Below are 18530 nucleotides of genomic sequence, written 5' to 3'. Positions count from 1 at the left end.
AAGTTGTTCCAGACTCACTTTTGGGGATTCCTTTTTCTCTTTGCTGTTCTGATTAGGTGTTTTCTGCTTTCTTACATTCCAAACTGCTGACTGATTTTCTGCTTCATCTACTCTCCTATTGATTCCCTGTAATTTATTCTACATTTCAGTTAGTGTACTCTTCATTTCTGACTGGTTCTTTTTTATGGTTTCTGTGTCTTTTTATATGCTGTTTAATTTTGCAATAAGTTCATTAAGCATCCTTATAATCAGTGTTTTGAACTCTGTATCTGGTAGTTTGCTTGCCTCCATTTCATTTAGTTCTTTTCCTGGAGATTTCTCCTGTTCTTTCATTTGGGATCTGTTTCTTTGTCTCCGCATTTTGGCTGCTTCCCTATGTTTGTTTCTATGTATCAGGTAGAACTGCTACCTTTCCTAGACTTGGTAGAGTGACTTTATGTAGTAGGTGTGCAGTGGTGTAACCTCCCTAGTAACCTGAGCTGGGCGCTCCTGGTGCGCCCCGTGTGGACTATGTGCAGTGTCCTGTTATAATTGAGCTTTGATTGCTATTGGCAGGTTACTGGGAGGAAATGACCCTAAGGCTGATGGGCTGTGACTACAGTGGAGAAGTTTCTGTGCAGGGGCTGACCCCATGGAGCAGGACTCGCTCCAGTAGGCTTTGGTGCCAGATGAGTTTGCCCCTTGAGTGTGTCACTTGTGGAGGTATTTGGGTTTTAATCCAGTGTAGTCTGAAGCTGTCTACTGGGTGCACTGGCTCTGGGGCCTTCCAAGGGATGCAAGGTCAGCCACTGCCTGTGCCCTGCCCACGTCACCTGCCATGAGCTACAGAGCGATCCGTAAAAGGCTACTTGTGCTGGCTTGGAGGTGCCTGGGAGAGGCTGAGGTGAAAACCAAGGCTGACTGATGCTAGTGCCAGACCTGGGGCCACTTAGCAAGAGGAAAGGGGCATGCTGCTAGTTTGAGAGATTTTAGGGAAGTCTGAAGCCTGAGTCAAGAGAGGCTGTATTGAAAAGCCACTGGAAATAGCTTGGGTGGCCTGCAAGTTGGGTGGGACAGGGTCTCAGAGAATCACCAGGGAGGGACAAACAGTGTTAGCCAGGCTGATGGAGACTCAGATATGGCATCCACCTGCCAATTTTGTGGGGAGAGGTCCCAGAAAAGGAACAATGGCCTTTGTCAGCACTACCAGTCTCAATGTAGCTTCTTTATATCCTTAGTGATAGCACTTCTGCTTAGCTAGACTTCAGGCAGTTCTGAATGATGGTTTTTTATCTAGTTATGCATATTTTTTGATAAAGCTGAGATCAGAAAGTATATTCAACCTTATAGTCTTAAAACAGTTATTTTAAAAAACATTTTGAAGGTAATGTTTGTTGTAGAAAATTTGGAAAATAAAGATAAGTACCCAAAAGAAAAAAAATTCTACCACTCAAAGTTAGTGTACATCACTTCAGCTATGTAACTATATATAATGAGTGGCCAGATTATTATGATCTCTGAACGCATAATAATCTGGCCACTCAGTGTGTGTGTGTGTGTGTGTGTGTGTGTGTGTATTAGAGGCCCTGTGCATGAATTCGTGCATGGGTGGGGTCCGGCCAGCTTGGCCAGGGGTAAGGAACATGAGCGGTTGGCCGGCCTGCCTGCTGGTCGAACTCCTGGTCAAGGGGACAATTTGCACATTAGCCTTTTATTATATAGGATTATATAGAATATACACTGAGTGGCCAGATTATTATGCGTTCAGAGATCGTAATAATCTGGCCACTCAGTGTATATATACACACATATAAATACACACACACACACACACACGTATGTTCATACACACACACACACGGATGATAAACGGATTTTAAGGATACTATAAATTATATCATCTAAATTTTGGCTCAAATATCACTTCCCAGAGACTTTTCATATGTCTTCAATAAATTTAATCATCACTCTCAACAAGTTAAGATCTTATCACTGCTTTATATCACTTAATATGATTTAATATTTTGTTCATTTGTTTGCTTGATTTATTGTTCCCTCAACACAAACAAACTCAATGTGTAGGGGCCTTCCTTAGCATGCTCACTATTGTATTCCTGATGTCTAGAAGAGTCCCTATGCACACAGACAGGGGAAATAATTATTTATCAAACATATCAGGGAATACTGTGGTAAACTCCTTTTTCACTTTCAATATAACATGAACATTGCCCAATGTCATTAAATAAGTCTTCTACAATGATTTTTTAATGACTCTGTTGCATTTTAACTTATGGAAATACCATAATTAATTTACTAATCTTATTGTTGGACATTTAGGTTGGTTTTCAAAATTTCATTATTAAATTGCTTCTAAATTTTAGAACTCTAATACTCTTTGGGATAAATCTTCAAGAGTAGAAGTTCTAGACCAAGGGCATTTTATTTTTTTAAAAAATTAAAACTTTAGCCCTAGCTGGTCGGCCTGCAGACTGAAGTGCCCTGGGTTTGATTCCAGTCAAGGGCATGTACCGTGGTTGCAGGCTCCTCCCCGGCTTGGGCTCTGCTCAAAGCATGCAGGAGGCAACCAATCGATGTGTTTCTCTCACATCAGTATTTCTCTCTGTCTTTCCCTCTCTCCACTCTCTAAAAAATCAATGGGAAAATATCCTCGGGTGAGGATTAAAAACTAAATTAAAAAAAAAAAAAAGAAACTTTATACTATCCAGCAAAATTGAGACAATTTATATTTCTAATAGCAGAGTATAAATGCACCAACTAATTTGCTTGCATCCTGGGCACAATATTTTATAAATCTTTGCATTATGTTAATTTGCATTTCTCTGAGAACTAGTGAAATTAAAACTTTCTTTTAATGTTTTTGAGACATTTGACCCAAAACTTCATTCTTTGACTTTCTCATCTTATCAGTGAAGAGAATATAAACATTTCTGGAAAGAAAAACATCATTATTTTGTGTAACATTTAGTTGTGAATAGGGAGGGACAGATAAGAAAATATTCATACCATTGAATAAAATATATTAAGGCATTATTCAATTTTCTTAGTAACAATGCCATTTTCTTGAGAATTCAACTTCCATTGTGCTCTCTTAAATGATAAAAATTTAAAAGGAAAACTTACTTCCATTGTTTGATATACTGTAAGGGGTTAAGGTTGCATCCTGCATCAGTTAAGGCTTTTTTGTATTGCTCCAAGTCAGCCTAAAATAAGCAAAGAATGATATGACAAAAATTTTACTTTCATGAAAGAAAAGACCATATTGTTTGTTGTCATTTGATTATTCAAAAAAGGTTAGACCAAAGGCATGAGTTTGAATTTGAGGAACCCAAGAGGAGTGGAGTTGTATCTGAAGTGAGTATCCAAGTTGGGCACCTGAGACAAAAATCACATATAATGAAGATTACCTTTGACATGCTCCCAAATCACCTATAAAGCACACAGTTTTGTCATTCCTCAGTAAGGCCAATAGACTGTTTTTTTCTCCACTGTTGAAACAGACGGCCTTTCCTTAAGATAAGCATTAAATAAAAGATTTGGCTTGACCAAGACCATTCAAACGAGACACACAAGAGAAATGACACTGACTGAAGGGAACTGCAGATCCAGGTTTTCCCATCTCATATTCATTGTAGAGGTCAAATTCTTAACTGAATAGAAGCTGTCTTACAATTTAAAAATCATTGTTTTCTCTTTCTTGCTCTTTTTATTTACTGATGAATAAATCTAGTTGAAATAGTGTAATTTATAGGAGCTTATTAACAGTGACTTCATTCTAAAAATTTTATAAGACAGAACCTTTAAGCTCATCTTCAACCAGTAATGTTTACTCCTTTGCATTTTTGAGGCTATTAATCTGATATCAGTAGTCATAATTTGCTTCAAACCTCTTAATGGTCTTATCTATATATATAAAAGGCATAATCCTTATCTATATATATAAAAGGCTAATATGCAAAGTGTCCCTTCGAGAGTTTGACTGGGAGACCAGGAGTATGATTGCTCGCTATGATGTGCACTAACACCAGGGGGTGGTGTGGAACACGGTGAGAACTGTGCAGTGGCGGCACGCGGGTGGTGAGGGAAGGAGGCGGGGAACCGGATCAGCCCTGAGTGCCAGCCAGTCCTAGGGAACCTACCTGTGCACAAATTTCGTGCACTGGGCCTCAAGTAAAAAATAAATGACAATAAAATGATGGGGTCAAATTTTAAAAATCTTGAATTAAGTTTTTAAATTATATGTTCTTAAGATAATATTATGAATAGGCTATGAGGATCCCCTAAGATACAGGTACATCTCTATTAATGAGAGTTATTTCTAAAAAGGAAGTGACACTCTCTTACTGAAATAAAATAAAGATCAACTATGTATTCCTAGGATAAAGTAAAATTGGCCGAAAACAAATGATGGGTTTAGTTTGCTGTTTTAACATGCCACAGATTTTTTACCAAAAGCCTTGCAATATACCAGATATTTAAAAAGAAATCAATTCTACCAGCAAAGGAAAAGAGTTTACAAGAGCCATATCATTCTAGATGTCATCTGCGAGCTTCTTATGCTTTTTGAAAAGTTGGTAAAATTATACTGAGTTAACATTAGAACGAGTTAAGAGATTTCTAACTCAACAAGACTGATACCAAAATCAGTGCTTTCCTTCAGAGTAAGTTTAATGGCCTATACATACTTAAAAAATTTTTCTTTCTTCAAAAGCAATTGATGGCTCATTACAGGAAAAAACCAAAACAATAAAATTACCCACAATCCATGCTTTCAGTGAGAAAAAAAAATCTAGAAGGACCCTTTATCATTTTTCAATCATTCTTAGGAACTTATTCTAACATAAAAGCAGTTATTTTATTGCAATACAAAGTATCTCAACTTTATTTTTATATGAATCATGTGTCATGAATCTGAAGTTTACCAAAATCTTATTAAACTACAATCTTTACAGGACTTTTTGGAACACTGCATAATTTTCTTCAAGTGACTCATCTTCTATAATGGACATTAGTTTTAAAACAATCTTAAAAATTTACCAAATTTTTACTTGAGGTTAAAGATAAATTCTTTGGAAGGCAAATAAATATTAGTAGCTACCACTTAAAGAAATGGAACTTTTGCCCTGGTTGGTGTGTTTCAGTTGGTTGGGTGTTGTCCCATGCACTGAAAGGTTGGCGGTTCGATTCCTGGCCAGAGCACATGCCTGGGTTGCAGCTCGATCCCTCATAGGGGGCACATGGGAGGCAGCCAATTTATGTTTTGCTCTCTCATTGATGTGTCTTTCTTTCTCTTCCCCTTTCCCTTCCTCTCTCTCTAGAAATCAATTAAAAATAATAATCAAAATTAAAAAATACAAAAAAGAAATGGAACTTTTAAGATCATCACATCAAGAGAAATAGTAAAAACAACCTTTCAAAAAGCATAGCAAACTTGGCTAACTTAGTTTAGAATAGCTATTTTCTAAAAATAAAAATTTTGGCTACTTGAAATCAGTTCATATTCCAACAACTTAAAAGGGGTCAGACATTTAATGAGAGGATAGTTTTCTTGGTGGCAATAAACACTGTTATAAAACTCATCAGGGCAAACTATTTTTCTTTTAAAGAAAGGGATGAAATCATTATTTGTCCATAGTGATTTTTACCTCTATTTTTTAAACAAACACGTTTTCCCCCCATTTGCCCAATAAATGAACAGAGACCATACCTCAGAAGGTGCCTGCTGTGCGCTTATATAATAGATAAGAAACAGCCTCATTTTATCTTCTGGAGTTCCTGCTACATAGGGGAAAGCAGAATTTTAAAAACCCTTCATAATTCTGAGTATTTAGTCAACACAAGTATATAAAAAGTCAAGGCATATCTAAATGTGAATCTTGATTCAGCTGATTTAAGGTTATAAACACTTTAATTACAACCAGATAAAATACAGATATGGAAAAAATTTAAATGCTTTGGGATTAAAGAGATGGGATATGGAAGTATCTCCATTCTTTCTTCCATACTGTACATTATATTGAGATTTACAGGATACTATTGAGATGAAAAGGGGATGTTAGTAATAATTATGGAAAGACAACCGGCATAAAAATGGGACTGTCCTGGGACACAAGTTGTGTGTCACCCTCGGTATTAGGTTATGAAATCTTGCTGCCTAAAATCATCTAGATCAGCCTAAGGTCATACTTTTCAAATTGGGATCATTAAATATACCTGTCTCCTCTTTCTGAAGGGCATTATGTTACATTTAATGCATTTATATTAAACACTGATGTACTATGCATAACATATTTGTCTAAAATTTTAAGACAAAACAAGATTTTAAAGAAATTTCTGGCTTGCAGTGGGTGCCTTGGGCTACTACTACTCCTATAACCCAAAGCCCAAAACTGTCCAGAGAAACTAACTTATTCTCCCCTCTGCTACTGGGTTTACTTGGGTGAAAAGTGATAACAGTCATAGGTAACTCAGTTTCACTACTCAACAAGTAACAATATGCACTCTCACTTCAAACTGCGTCCTAATACTCAAGAAATCGAATTGTTATACTTTATTACAGAATAAAAACAAGGAGAACTTTTTCAAAATATGACTGATGAACCATCAATTTTTTAAAATATGGTTAGAATCTAGACACCCATTCTTAAAATATCCTCACTCCCTATATATGACAAAGATGGTGATAAAGATCTTTCTCCAAGGTTCTCATGTTTACAAATAAATATAGTATCGTGGACACTTTGAATATAAGGTTGAGATTCATGGTCTTGTTTAAATCCTAGCTGACACTTTTGTTTTAGCAGGTAATTAGCCTGCTGGTTCAGGCCAAAGTTCCTACCACCTTCCTGTGGGTTGTGGTTCCATCTCTGATTCTATTTTCAAACCCTTTTGCAGTGCTATGGGGATGTCTCACTGCCCAGTGGCCAACAGGAGAACTGGGAGATCATGTAGCCCTTCACCTCTTAGTCTTTGGAATGTTGTTTAGGATCAGATTCCCATATAGGCAGTTCAGAGGTGAGCCCAGGAATTCCTAACAACTTGATGGGGTAGCTTTTCTGAGCTCCTTCCTCTGCAATCTTCCTGGTTCTTCCCAGTTCCCTTGGCCCTTCCTTTTTGGTGCTCCAGCCAAAAAGCTTTGGCTTTAGTTACCCTGCTCCATAATACATTTCCTGTAACTGACCAGCTAGAGGAAATGAGAAAAAGAGCAACGGGGCTTGCTTTAGGTTCTTGGGACCATAGCTAAGGTAGTAGAGAAAGGGTCCCCTCCCTCAGAGTCGTAGGGGCCTGTGGTTCCCTGCTGTTGCTTTTAATATTCTCAGCATCTAGTAGCATAGCCTTTCTCACGGAAGGCACACATTCTGTTTAAAGAAGAAACAGTTCCCATTCTTCAAGGAGAAACATTTTATAGTTGCTATGTGCTAATAAATGCCCCAAACCTCTGCTAAGGTTTTTAAGAGTCCTGATGGTAAGGGCTATAGAGCATCCAAATACTTAACATGAACGTGAATCACAGGGGAACTAAATTGAAATTGTATCTTTATAGTTACAATTACTCCAGCGCTTGTAGCCACAGCCTGGATCCTCTTGTCACATGTAAGTTTCTACTGTAACTGCACTCTATTTTAAAGTCAGAGTGTCCAACTCATTATATACTTTCTTTCCCCATCTCAGTCCTGGAATCAACCACTTCTCCAATGAGTCCTAATGTAAAATGGTATTTATAAGCTAAAAGCTTTACTATTGGGTTATTGTTGCTTCCAGCCCTGCTCAATTGGCAGAACTAGATAATACATATATAGGATGTCCCCCAAAATTTATATATACACTTTGAATAATTATAAAGGCAGTGTTTATTAAAATAATTTCATTTTCAAAATTGTGCTATCAGCTGTTCAAGTGTGTATACATTTTTGGGGGGCACTCTGTATAAGTGTATACACATACACACACACACACACATCTGTATTTATTTCTCTATCTGACAAATACATAGTGAAAACACTAAGTCCATACCAACACCTCCAATTCCAATCCAACATCCCAGGATTCATTCTAGTCCTCTCCCTTTCCTATTTATAACTTCCTTCTCCAACAAGGAGAAACCTGGCTCCCTTTATATTATCTGATATATATACTTATTTAACCAGCTCCTTGTATGTAACAAATATCATTATCTCTGCTGCCATCTTTGCCTGCATGGAAGCCTCCCACTCCACTTGGACACTGATTCCCTACAATGGACCCATCAACATGCTGGCCATACTGCTCACCCATTTGGGCTGATGTTGGGTTGGCTCCTGTGCAGCGATCTGTTAGAGCTCTAACACCCATGCTGGATTGTTTCCACCCGTGGACACTGCTCACTTCACTCGGACTCAATACCTCATACAGATTATCAACACTCCCATTACCCTACATGTAGATGCCCTTCTCATTTTGCTCAGGTTCCAACATCTTGTTCTGGTCGAAAGTGACACAGGCTTCTGCTTTACATAAATGCCTACATTGCTCAGCCTTATTTAATGTCTTTAAAAGTAAATTGAGAAAGTAGGGGGGAAAGGACAATGAAAGGTTGTTTGCCCTTTTATCACCACACTATTTATTTTAACTTTAACTCAAAAGTTCTTGTAAATAACTCTGAAGTAATGGACTTATGTATATTTTGCATTTTTTCATTGTAAAGTATAAATACTTAAAATGCTATGCTCTCACTACAAATCCAGCTTTTTAAAAGTGTGAGCAAGCCCAGCTATATGGCTCAGTAGTTGAGCGTCAATCCATGCACCAAGAGGTCGCTGGTTCAATACCTGGTCAGGGCACATGTCCAGGCTGTAGGGTCAAACCACAGTAGGGTGCATGCAGGAGGCAGCCGATCAATGTTTCTCTTTCTCTCTCTCTCTCCCCCCCTCTTTCCTCACTCTGAAATCAATAAAAACATATTTTTTTAAAAAGTGAGAGCAATACTTATGGCTTCTCAGAAGTTGTATGAATAGAATCTTTAATTACAAATAATTTGGATGTCTTAAAATTACTTTTTAATTTTAAATAAAGTCAAAAGCTCATACCAGCCCAGCCGATGTGGCTCAGTGGTTGAGTGTCAACCTATGAACCCAGAGGTCACAGGTTCGATTCCCAGTCAGGGCACGTGCTTGGGTTGTGGGCTCAATCCCCAGTAGGGGGCGTGCAGGAGGCAGCCAATCAGTGATTCTCTCATCATTGATGTTTCTCTCTCTCCCTCTAAAAATAAAAATCAATAAAAACATATTTAAAAAAAACAACTCTAACTCAAAAACCATCATCAGGTGAGTAACTTTTGTGCAAAATATAAGATGAGTAGAGCTTATATCCTTTTTATTCATTTTGGAAAAGGGCTGAGATTTGAACTATTCTGAAATGATTAATAACTCTCTAAAGTTTAGTGATTTTAATATGCTAAAACCCTATGTAGATCCTAAAATCATTATAATTGAAAGCAATAATTAAATTACATTTTCCAAATACAAAGAGTGTATCTTATTTTAAGAAAATTTAACATACAAATATGTAGATAATTATAAAATATAAAGGGACTGACTAAAGAGTTTCTTTAAAAGTGAATTCCCTAAATATTTAAAATAGAATTCAGCTTTAGATACATCTTTTTAGAAAACTCGTTAGGTTTAAACCAAATTATTTAGAAAGTGTATCACTTAGAGACACCTGCTTTGAATGTTATACCTTCAAATCTTCCTGGACCAACAGAAATTGAGCTTCAGATGTAGCACTTTAAATGAATATAAAAAGTGCTTAAATACCATTAAAGAAAAGTTCAATGAAATAAAATGCAAATCATTTTTCTACTTTATGAACTGTTATGCTACAAAGTTCTCAATAGACAAGTTTATTTAATTATCTCATTATTAGCATAAATAGTTAGAAAAAAATAATTCTATTCAGATTTTACTAAAATTGAAAATGCTGGATTCACCTGATGTGAAACTTACATTAACATCAAATTTATGGTACATACCATCAGGGTCTGATATTATATCTAGAAGAGATTTATCCAGAGTAGTTTTGCTCATTATTTTTTCTTCATATTCAAAATATACATCTAGTTTTCTTGCCTGTTTCAAAATAAATATTAGGTTAGAATACATCAAGTAATAAAAACACATTAAGGGCTTCTCAGCTTACAAGTTCTATTTTCTACTAGAGGCCTAGTGCACAAATTTTCGTGCACTGGAGGGGGTTCCCTCAGCCTGGCCTGCCCCCTCTCACAGTCTGGGAGCCCTCAGGAGATGTCCTACTGACGGCTTAGGCCTGCTGGCCTCCCTCTGCGGGAGGCAACCGGGAGGATCAGGGGAAGGCGCCACCCCCATCACCCCACTGCTGATGCCAAAGCCAGTCACCGGGGCTGCCGACCCTTGGCTCTCGCTTCTTAGCGCTAGCCCCACCCCCCGCCCACTTGTGTGTGTAGGGGCGATCTGGGGCCAGGCCAGCTGGGGGAGGGGCTGGGGGAGGTTGAGGCACGACAGTTGCACCCCGTCCAGCCTCTGTGGAGGCTCCAGGACTGTGGGCCGCCCCGCCTCTCCTAGCGCCGCCTCTGTGGACAGAAGGGCCACACGGCGCAGGTGGAACCGGCCCAGGCCCACCGGCTCTGCCCTGCCTCTCCCGCGCCACTGGCCCTGGGCCCTTGCAGCTGCTGCAGCTTTGTCCAGAAGGACATCCGTTCTAATTAGCATATTACCCTTTTATTGGTATAGATGATCAATTTTAAAAGCAAACATTCATTTCCTAATAGAATTTATTTTAAAGTTTCTTACTTCTGATCATACACTTTATGTAAAAAAACACCCAGATTCAAACCTCAGAGGGAAGGTAGGGGAGGGTGGGGGTAAGGGGGAGAGATCAACCAAAGGACTTGTATGCAATGGACACAGACAACAGGGGGGTGAGGGCATGAGTGGGGGGGAGATGGGGGGGGTAATGGGGGGGGGATGAAGACACATATGTAATACCTTAATCAATAAAGAAATTAAAACAAAACAAAACCCAGATTGATCCTTTGTTTACCATATTTGACTTATAAATTCAAAGTTAATTGTCATATTTGTATTAGCAAAGATAAAAACCACACAAATCTCAATTACTGTATACATCAGTAACTAGCTAACAAATAACATTGTATTCCATGCAAATTAGTCGTCATGTAATGGTTATATATTTTTTTTGTAAAGAAATCTACATATTTTTACTTAACTGAATAGAAAGTTACCCTAAATTATTTTCAATAGTTTTTAAATAAAACTGTTTTTCCTCATTAATACCCCACTTAATACTTTGAAGTTTTAGGTATTAGAAAAGTAGTCAAGCTTAGCTTTTTGGTATCACACCTTTTCCCAAATTAAAAATTTGTTGATTAAAATTATCCAAATGAAATTAACATGTTAGGATCCTCCAAAGAAAATAAAAATTATTACCAAGTATCTATTAAATTATGTTTCAGATAATACATGAGAGAAAAAATAACATGTTTTCTATTGAAGGTGTTAATCTAAGACAGTGATTTTCAACCTTTTTCATCTCATGCACACATAAATGAATTACTGAAATTCTGCAGCACATCAAAAATACATATTTTTGACGATCTGACAAAAAAAAAAAAGATATAATGTTCATTCATTCACACTGGATGGCTATTATTGTGTTGGCTGTTGTCATTTTTTATTTGACAATCTAAGGGAAAAGAAGGCAGTGCCCCTGACTAAATAGTCAGGTATTGCATGTTTTAAGAATTCTTGCTGCACACTGATAAAAAGTCGCTGCTCTAAAGGGAATAGAAACCACTTACGAAATAAGTTAGAATATTTGTAGATACTAACAAAGAACCAATATATAAATATAGAACATACATAAATATATTAAGCTAAGGTGACAGAATGAAATAGTTAACCAATTGTGGAGGAGGAAGTGATAACATTTGAGTTGAATTTTGAAAGTGATTTGAATGATAGAGTTCATTTCAGTGACAGGGATCATACCAAGGCATAATCAGCCTGGAGAAATAGGCAGATAGGCTAAGAAGTGATTTTATATGTATGAGGTACAAGGAGATCAGTGAGAGTCCCTCAATCCACTCCCCCGCTGTGGCACAGGTCAAAGTTCTAAATAGATGAAATACTCAGTTAAAATCCCAAACAACATAAAAAGGTATATGCACATTGAGATCTGCCCTCAACCTTGGCCTCTTCCACCCCATTTCCACCCATTCCTATGGATATTTATTTCTTATATAGTTTTATTTTTTTGCATGTAAGCAAATAGGGTCTATATCCTAATATCGCTCCATTTACTGACACAAAAGGTAATACACTGTACTCTTCTGTCCTTCGCTTTTACTCAACAAAATACCCTAAATCAGTACATGGAGAATTTCCTTATTAATGAGCTCCTGATAAAAGTATAATAAACTTTACAAGTTTTCCTTTTTATAAACTATTTGGCACTTTATCTTCTTCAGACTTCCTGACATAGGAGCTATCTTAGCTACTCTACAAAGCTATTTTGAATACCAAATAGATGAAGTCCTAGGAATAAAAAAGTATAATATTAAAAATGGACGAAAGAAACAGAAAAGAGATTCTACAAAAGAGACCATAGTGGTGGCTGTGGAAATGAAAAGAGACAGATACTTAATAATTAACATGAGAATGGAGATTTAAAGCAAATAGTGAAAAAAATCTAAGATAACTCATGAGGAACTAGGATAATGGTAGTAGGAATTATGTTAATGTGAATATTATATTGGGAAAGGCTAATCATCTGTAGAATGAAGCAAGAAATGAAAGGGGTAATGTGATAAAATAAGGTGTTAAGTTTACTTGCAGACCCTCACAATCTGCTCCAGCCAACCTTTTCTGTTTAACTACTATACACTAGGATAGTTCCCTAAAGTCACATCAAATAACTCACTGACTTTTCTTCATTAGACATCATGTGTCTAGGCTTAGGCTCAGATTATTCTCTTAGCTTTTTAAGAATATATTCCTCTTCCATCGCCTGCCTGGTGAAGACTACTCATTCTTCAAGGACCAGCTTCTTTGCAACTCTTTCTTCAATCTCCATTCTTTCCCATTCTTGCCCCTCCCCCAGTCTCTCTGTCAGATAAAAGAATTTATTATTCCTTTAAATGTGCACCTTATGTACATTTCCATAATAACAATGAACCTATATACTGGGAATACCTAAAAGGCTAATATGCAAATAGACTAAACGGCAGAACGACCAGTTACTATGACGCGCACTGACCACCAGGGGGCAGATGCTCACTGCAGGAGCTGCCCCCTGGTGGTCAGTGCACTCCCACAGGGGGAGCACCGCTCAGCCAGAAGCCAGGCTCATGGCTGATAAGCACAGCCGCGGTGACGGGAGCCTCTCCCGCCTCCACAGCAGTGCTAAGGATGTCTGACTGCCAGCTTAGGCCCGCTCCCCACAGGGAGCGGGCCTAAGCTATCAGTTGGACATCCCCCAAGGGCTCCCAGACTGCGAGAGAGCGCAGGCCGGGCTGAGGGACCCCTACCCGCAAATGCATGAATTTTGTGCACCAGGCCTCTAGTTATACTATATTATTCTCCTTTGTTTACATGCTACTCTTCTAAAAGAGTAACCTCCCTAGAATGTGTCTAATTAATCATTTAACACTAATCCTATCTAATAATAGACAAATATGCAAATTAACCATACCTCCAACACACCCACAAGCCACGCCCACCATCCAATCAGAGCAAGTATGCAACTTAACCCAAACCAAGATGGCTACAGCCACAGAGAACAAGGTTTCCTAGGTAACAGAGGAAGCCAGTCGGACATCCCTTGAGGGGTCCCAGATTGGAGAGGGTACAGGCTGGGCTGAGGGACAACCCCCTCCGTGCACGAATTTCGTGCACCAGGCCTCTAGTAGTTTAATAAGGCATATGGCTCATGACAAGTACTTGACAAAATAATTGTTGAATTTCTAAGCTATAGGATCAGGATATATACAGGTAAGTAGTCATCTCTGTTTGTTAAAGATATTTAAATTTATTTGATTTGAGAGAAAGGGGGGGGGAGGAGGAGAGAGAGAGAGAGAGAAACATCTATTTGTTGTTCCACTCATTTATGGATTCATTGGTCAATTCTTATATGGGATCAAACCCAAAACGTTGGCATGTCAGGACCATGCTCTAACCAACTGAGATACCCAGCCAGAGCCTGATTAATAGTCATCTTTAAAAGTTATGAAAGAAAAAAAGTGATGAAAGTAGAATAAACTTCTAGAAGTGAAAAATGTAATCAATCTTTAGTCATTTGATATATGAAATTAAGTATGCTAAATGACAATAGAATCTAATGCATAATAGAATCTAATGCATGTGCCTACATAAATCAGTGAAGAAACATTAGATCCATTTTGTTCTTCTTGATGTATTAGCTTACATTTGAACTTCCTGCATGAGAGAACTAGTATCTTTCAGCATTTATTATGTACAATGCACTTTACAACTGTTTTTATTTTAAATCCTCCCTGGAGGATATTGTTTTCATTGACTGCTAGAGAGAGTGGAAGGGCGAGAGAGAAACATTAACATGAGAGACACACATCGACTGGTTGCCTCCTGAACTCGTCCCTACCAGAGCTGGGGAACCTGCCACCAAGGCACATGCCCTTAACCGGGAATCAAACCTGTGACCCTTTGGTCTTCAGGCCGATGCTCTAACCACTGAACAACTGGCCAGGACGACATTCAAATGTTTTTAAACAGTGAACCTCAGGACCCTCTTTCTCAAATTAAGTCTTCTGCAGAACCCTAAACATAAATCAGATTCAAGGTGACCCATTAAAAGTCTCTATAGCGCTCAAGGGTAGCAGAGAACAGTGTTTAAAAACTAACTTAGATTATCTCATTTTAATTCTCCAAATAATAATATGAGCTAGAAATTATTAGTCTCATTTTAAAGATGAAGGATGTGCGGAAAGCTTTGCTTCCCCTGTTGCCAGCGGCAACCCTGGCCTGCTCTCATTTCTTAGGGATGTATATGGATATCCCATCCTCCCAGTAGGTAGCATCTGTATGCTGTACTGTAATAGTCTGCATATGCCCCTAGAGTATAAATTCCTTGCGACTACTTGTTCTTTATTGTATGCCTTGTGCCCTGCAAGATGAGTGAAATTCTCCAAAAGCACAATTACTTTTTATAATATAACAAAACAGCACATTAACTATTTTCAGTATTTACATGTGGGTTTTTTTTTTTTTTGGCATTTCATATTGGTGAGTTTTTAATGGGTCTGCCAAGATGAAAAATTATGTTGCACAAAAATCAGATGCTCCATGAACTTATATTTGAAGGTGTTGTATATATAACACAGGTGGCTGAAAATGCTTACTTTGGAGCACTTGCTCATATGTCAGAATGACTTAGACACCTTGAATAAAATTCATTCTACATAAGGGAATATATCTTTTCTGTGCAGAGATGGGATAATGTACTGGTGGGGAACCTGGTTAGTATCTGGAATGTCTACAACAGGCTATCAACCTTACTACTTGGCTATCTCATTTCCAAATATATACATTTTTTTTCTCTCAACAAAAATTACTGAACGTCTAGCATTCTAGGTCCAAATCTAAATGTGTAACCTCAACTTCTCTGCTGACTCCTATTAAAAGTCCAATAGAAAAAAGTGATAATATGTTAAAGACTGTGCAATTTTTAAATTCTTTCCACTTTAGATACTAAAAGGGTATAAACTTAGAACTTACTACCTTGGTGATTTATAAAATTGCCCTCATTTAATGATATTTTAATATTATACCATTGACTTTCATTAAGTTACCATGAAATCTATGACTGCACTGGTATTAAAATACTACATCATCACATAATTCAATTTACTCTAGTTATGCCTAATATGAGCAATGTCTTCTGGAATATGATGCTAAGAAACACTTTGCTTAAAATAAAGATAACAGAAATTCTCCTTTCTGATAAGAAGTTTAAGTTTTTTTATTTTTAAAAACTTAATCCACTTCCTCATCTTTTAAATCTTGGTTGCCAGAAACTTCAAAGCCAAATTTGAGAATTACAACTATATAGCAACTATTCTGAGTTTTTATTTCATTATTTTTATCATATGTGCTATTTATGAAAGCTGCCTTAAAACTGTTTTAGAATAAGGAAACAACTTTATTTATAAATTCATCCCACATACTGACTCCTACCAAAAATATTTAAATTCTGACAAAAGTGACCTTGTAATAAAAAATAAAAAATGTACATGAATTATTCTTTATAGATGACAGGTATTAAAAATACAAATATTATAACCTTATTCTGATAAAATATCAAAAACTGCTTTATAATGTTTTTGGAAAAAATAGAGGTTTACATGGCATTTGTAAACTAATACAGGTTTTAATTTACTATGACTCTCAGAGGCATTCAGTTGTAATTTATACTACCAGGCCTGAAAAAGAACTACCAGTTCTTTTTGAACTCCTGAAAAAAAAGAGCAAATTAAATCCAAAGTAAGCAGATGAAAAGAAATAATAAAAACCAGAACAGAAACCACTGAAATTAAAAATAAGAAAGCAATATAGAAAAATCACTGGAACCAAAAGCTGGTTCTTTGAAAAGTTCAATAAAACTGATAACTCTCTAGTGAGGTTAATTAAGAAAAAAGGAGAAGGAACATGAATAACTAATATCAGAAATGAAATATTACTAGATATCACTAATATACCCATGACATTATAAACCAATTCTGTGAAAGACACAATCTGTCAGAATTCACTAACAGAGAAACAAATAATTTGAATGGGCTGATACATCTATTAAAGAAATTAATAAATATTAATAACCTTCCAAAACAGAAAACATCAGGTCTAGACGGGCTGGCTCACTAGAGAATTCTATCAAACATTTAAGAAAGAAATTATATCAGTGTTCTACAATGTTTTCCCAAAAACAGAATGCAAATGAGAAACTAGATGCTTTGCTGCTAAGATCAGGAACAAAGCTAGGATGCTCCTCACATACTCATATTCAATATTATACTGGAAGTCCTAACTAATCCAATAAACATAAAATGAAATAAGAGGTATACAGATAGGGAAGAAATAAATAAAATTGTCTTCATTTGCAGATGACATGATTGTCAATGAAGAAAATTCCAAAGAAGCAACACAAAACTTCTGGAACAAGTAAGTGACAAGGTTACAAGATACAAGGTTAATACACAAAAGTCATTTTCTAATATACTAGCAATGAACAACTGAAATTTGAAATTAAAAGACAATACTATTTCATTAGTACTCAAAACAAAAATAAATGAAAGTTATAAATCTAACATAAATCTAAAATATGTAGATCTATATGAGAAAAACTACAAAATTTTGAAAGAAAAGAGAGATATTCTATGCTAATAAATAGGAAGACTCAATTTTGTCAATATGTGAGTTCTTCCCAACTTGATGTACAGATTCAACCAATCCCAATAAAAATTGCAGCAAGTTATTTTGTAGATATTGACAAAATGATTCTAAGGTTTATATGGAGACAAGAAAGACCCAGAATAGTCAACATAATATTCAAGGAGGGAAAAATAAGGAATTGACAATACTTGATTTTTAAGACAATAAAGTTATAGTAAGTAAGACTGTGGGGTCCTGGCCAAAAAGGAGACAAATATACCAACAGAACAGAAAAGAGAGTGCAGCAAAATAAACCCATACAAATAAAGTCAACTAATATTTGACAGAAAAGCAACTGCAATTCAATAAAGAAAAGACATTCTTCAAGAAATGGTGCTGAATCCTGGCCAGAGTGGCTCAGTTGGTTGAGTGTCATCCTGTGTACCGAAAGGTTGCCGGTTCAATTCCCAGTCAGGGCACATACCTGGGTTGCAGGTTTGATCCCCAGTTGGGGCGTGCTCAGGAAGTAACTGATCAATATTTTTCTGTTTCTCTCTCTCCCTTCCTCTCTATAAGCATGTCCTCATGTGAGGATTTTTTAAAAATTTAAGAAATTTAAAAATGGTAGTGGAACAACTGCATACCTACATGTAAAAAAATTAATCTAGGCACAAACCCTACAATTTTCACAAAAATTAACTAAAAATGGATGATAGACCTAAATGTAAACTGCAAAACTATAAAACTCCTAGAAGATAACTTAGGAGAAAATTTAAATCTTAGGTATAGTGATGAATTTTTAGATATAATACCAAAGGCACAATTCATGAAAGAAATAATAAGTTGGACTTAATTAAAATTAAAAGTTTCTGTTCTGTGAAAGACACTGTCAAGAGAATGAGAAGACAATCTATAGACTGGGAGAAAATATTTGCAAAAGACATCCATTCAAAGGACTCTTTCTTCCCTCTGCCCCCAAAAGTACAAATAATTCTTAAAACTCAACAATAAGAAAACAAACAATCTGATTTAAAAATGGCTCAAAGACCTGAACAGACATCTCACCAAAGATACAGATGGGAAGTAAGCATATGAAAA

General features: G+C 36.7%; 1 protein-coding gene across 5 annotated transcripts in view; it reads right to left on the bottom strand.

Moving 5' to 3' along the window:
- The window catches only part of SCFD1 (sec1 family domain containing 1), a 121357-nt gene that overhangs the window by 49822 nt on the left and 53005 nt on the right, over positions 1-18530 (bottom strand). For all 5 annotated transcript variants that reach the window (XM_054716504.1, XM_054716502.1, XM_054716503.1 and 2 more), the window contains 3 exons: positions 10007-10103; positions 5705-5775; positions 3121-3200 (listed from right to left, as the gene is read on the bottom strand). In XM_054716504.1, coding sequence (XP_054572479.1) covers positions 3121-3200; positions 5705-5775; positions 10007-10103 — 248 coding nt within the window. The remainder of the gene's footprint in view (positions 1-3120; positions 3201-5704; positions 5776-10006; positions 10104-18530) is intronic.

This window comes from Eptesicus fuscus, chromosome 5, assembly GCF_027574615.1.
Source record: "Eptesicus fuscus isolate TK198812 chromosome 5, DD_ASM_mEF_20220401, whole genome shotgun sequence".
Classification (NCBI taxonomy): domain Eukaryota; kingdom Metazoa; phylum Chordata; class Mammalia; order Chiroptera; family Vespertilionidae; genus Eptesicus; species Eptesicus fuscus.
The sequence above is the reverse complement of the archived record's forward strand: the minus strand, read 5'-3'. Positions and strand labels throughout refer to the sequence as shown.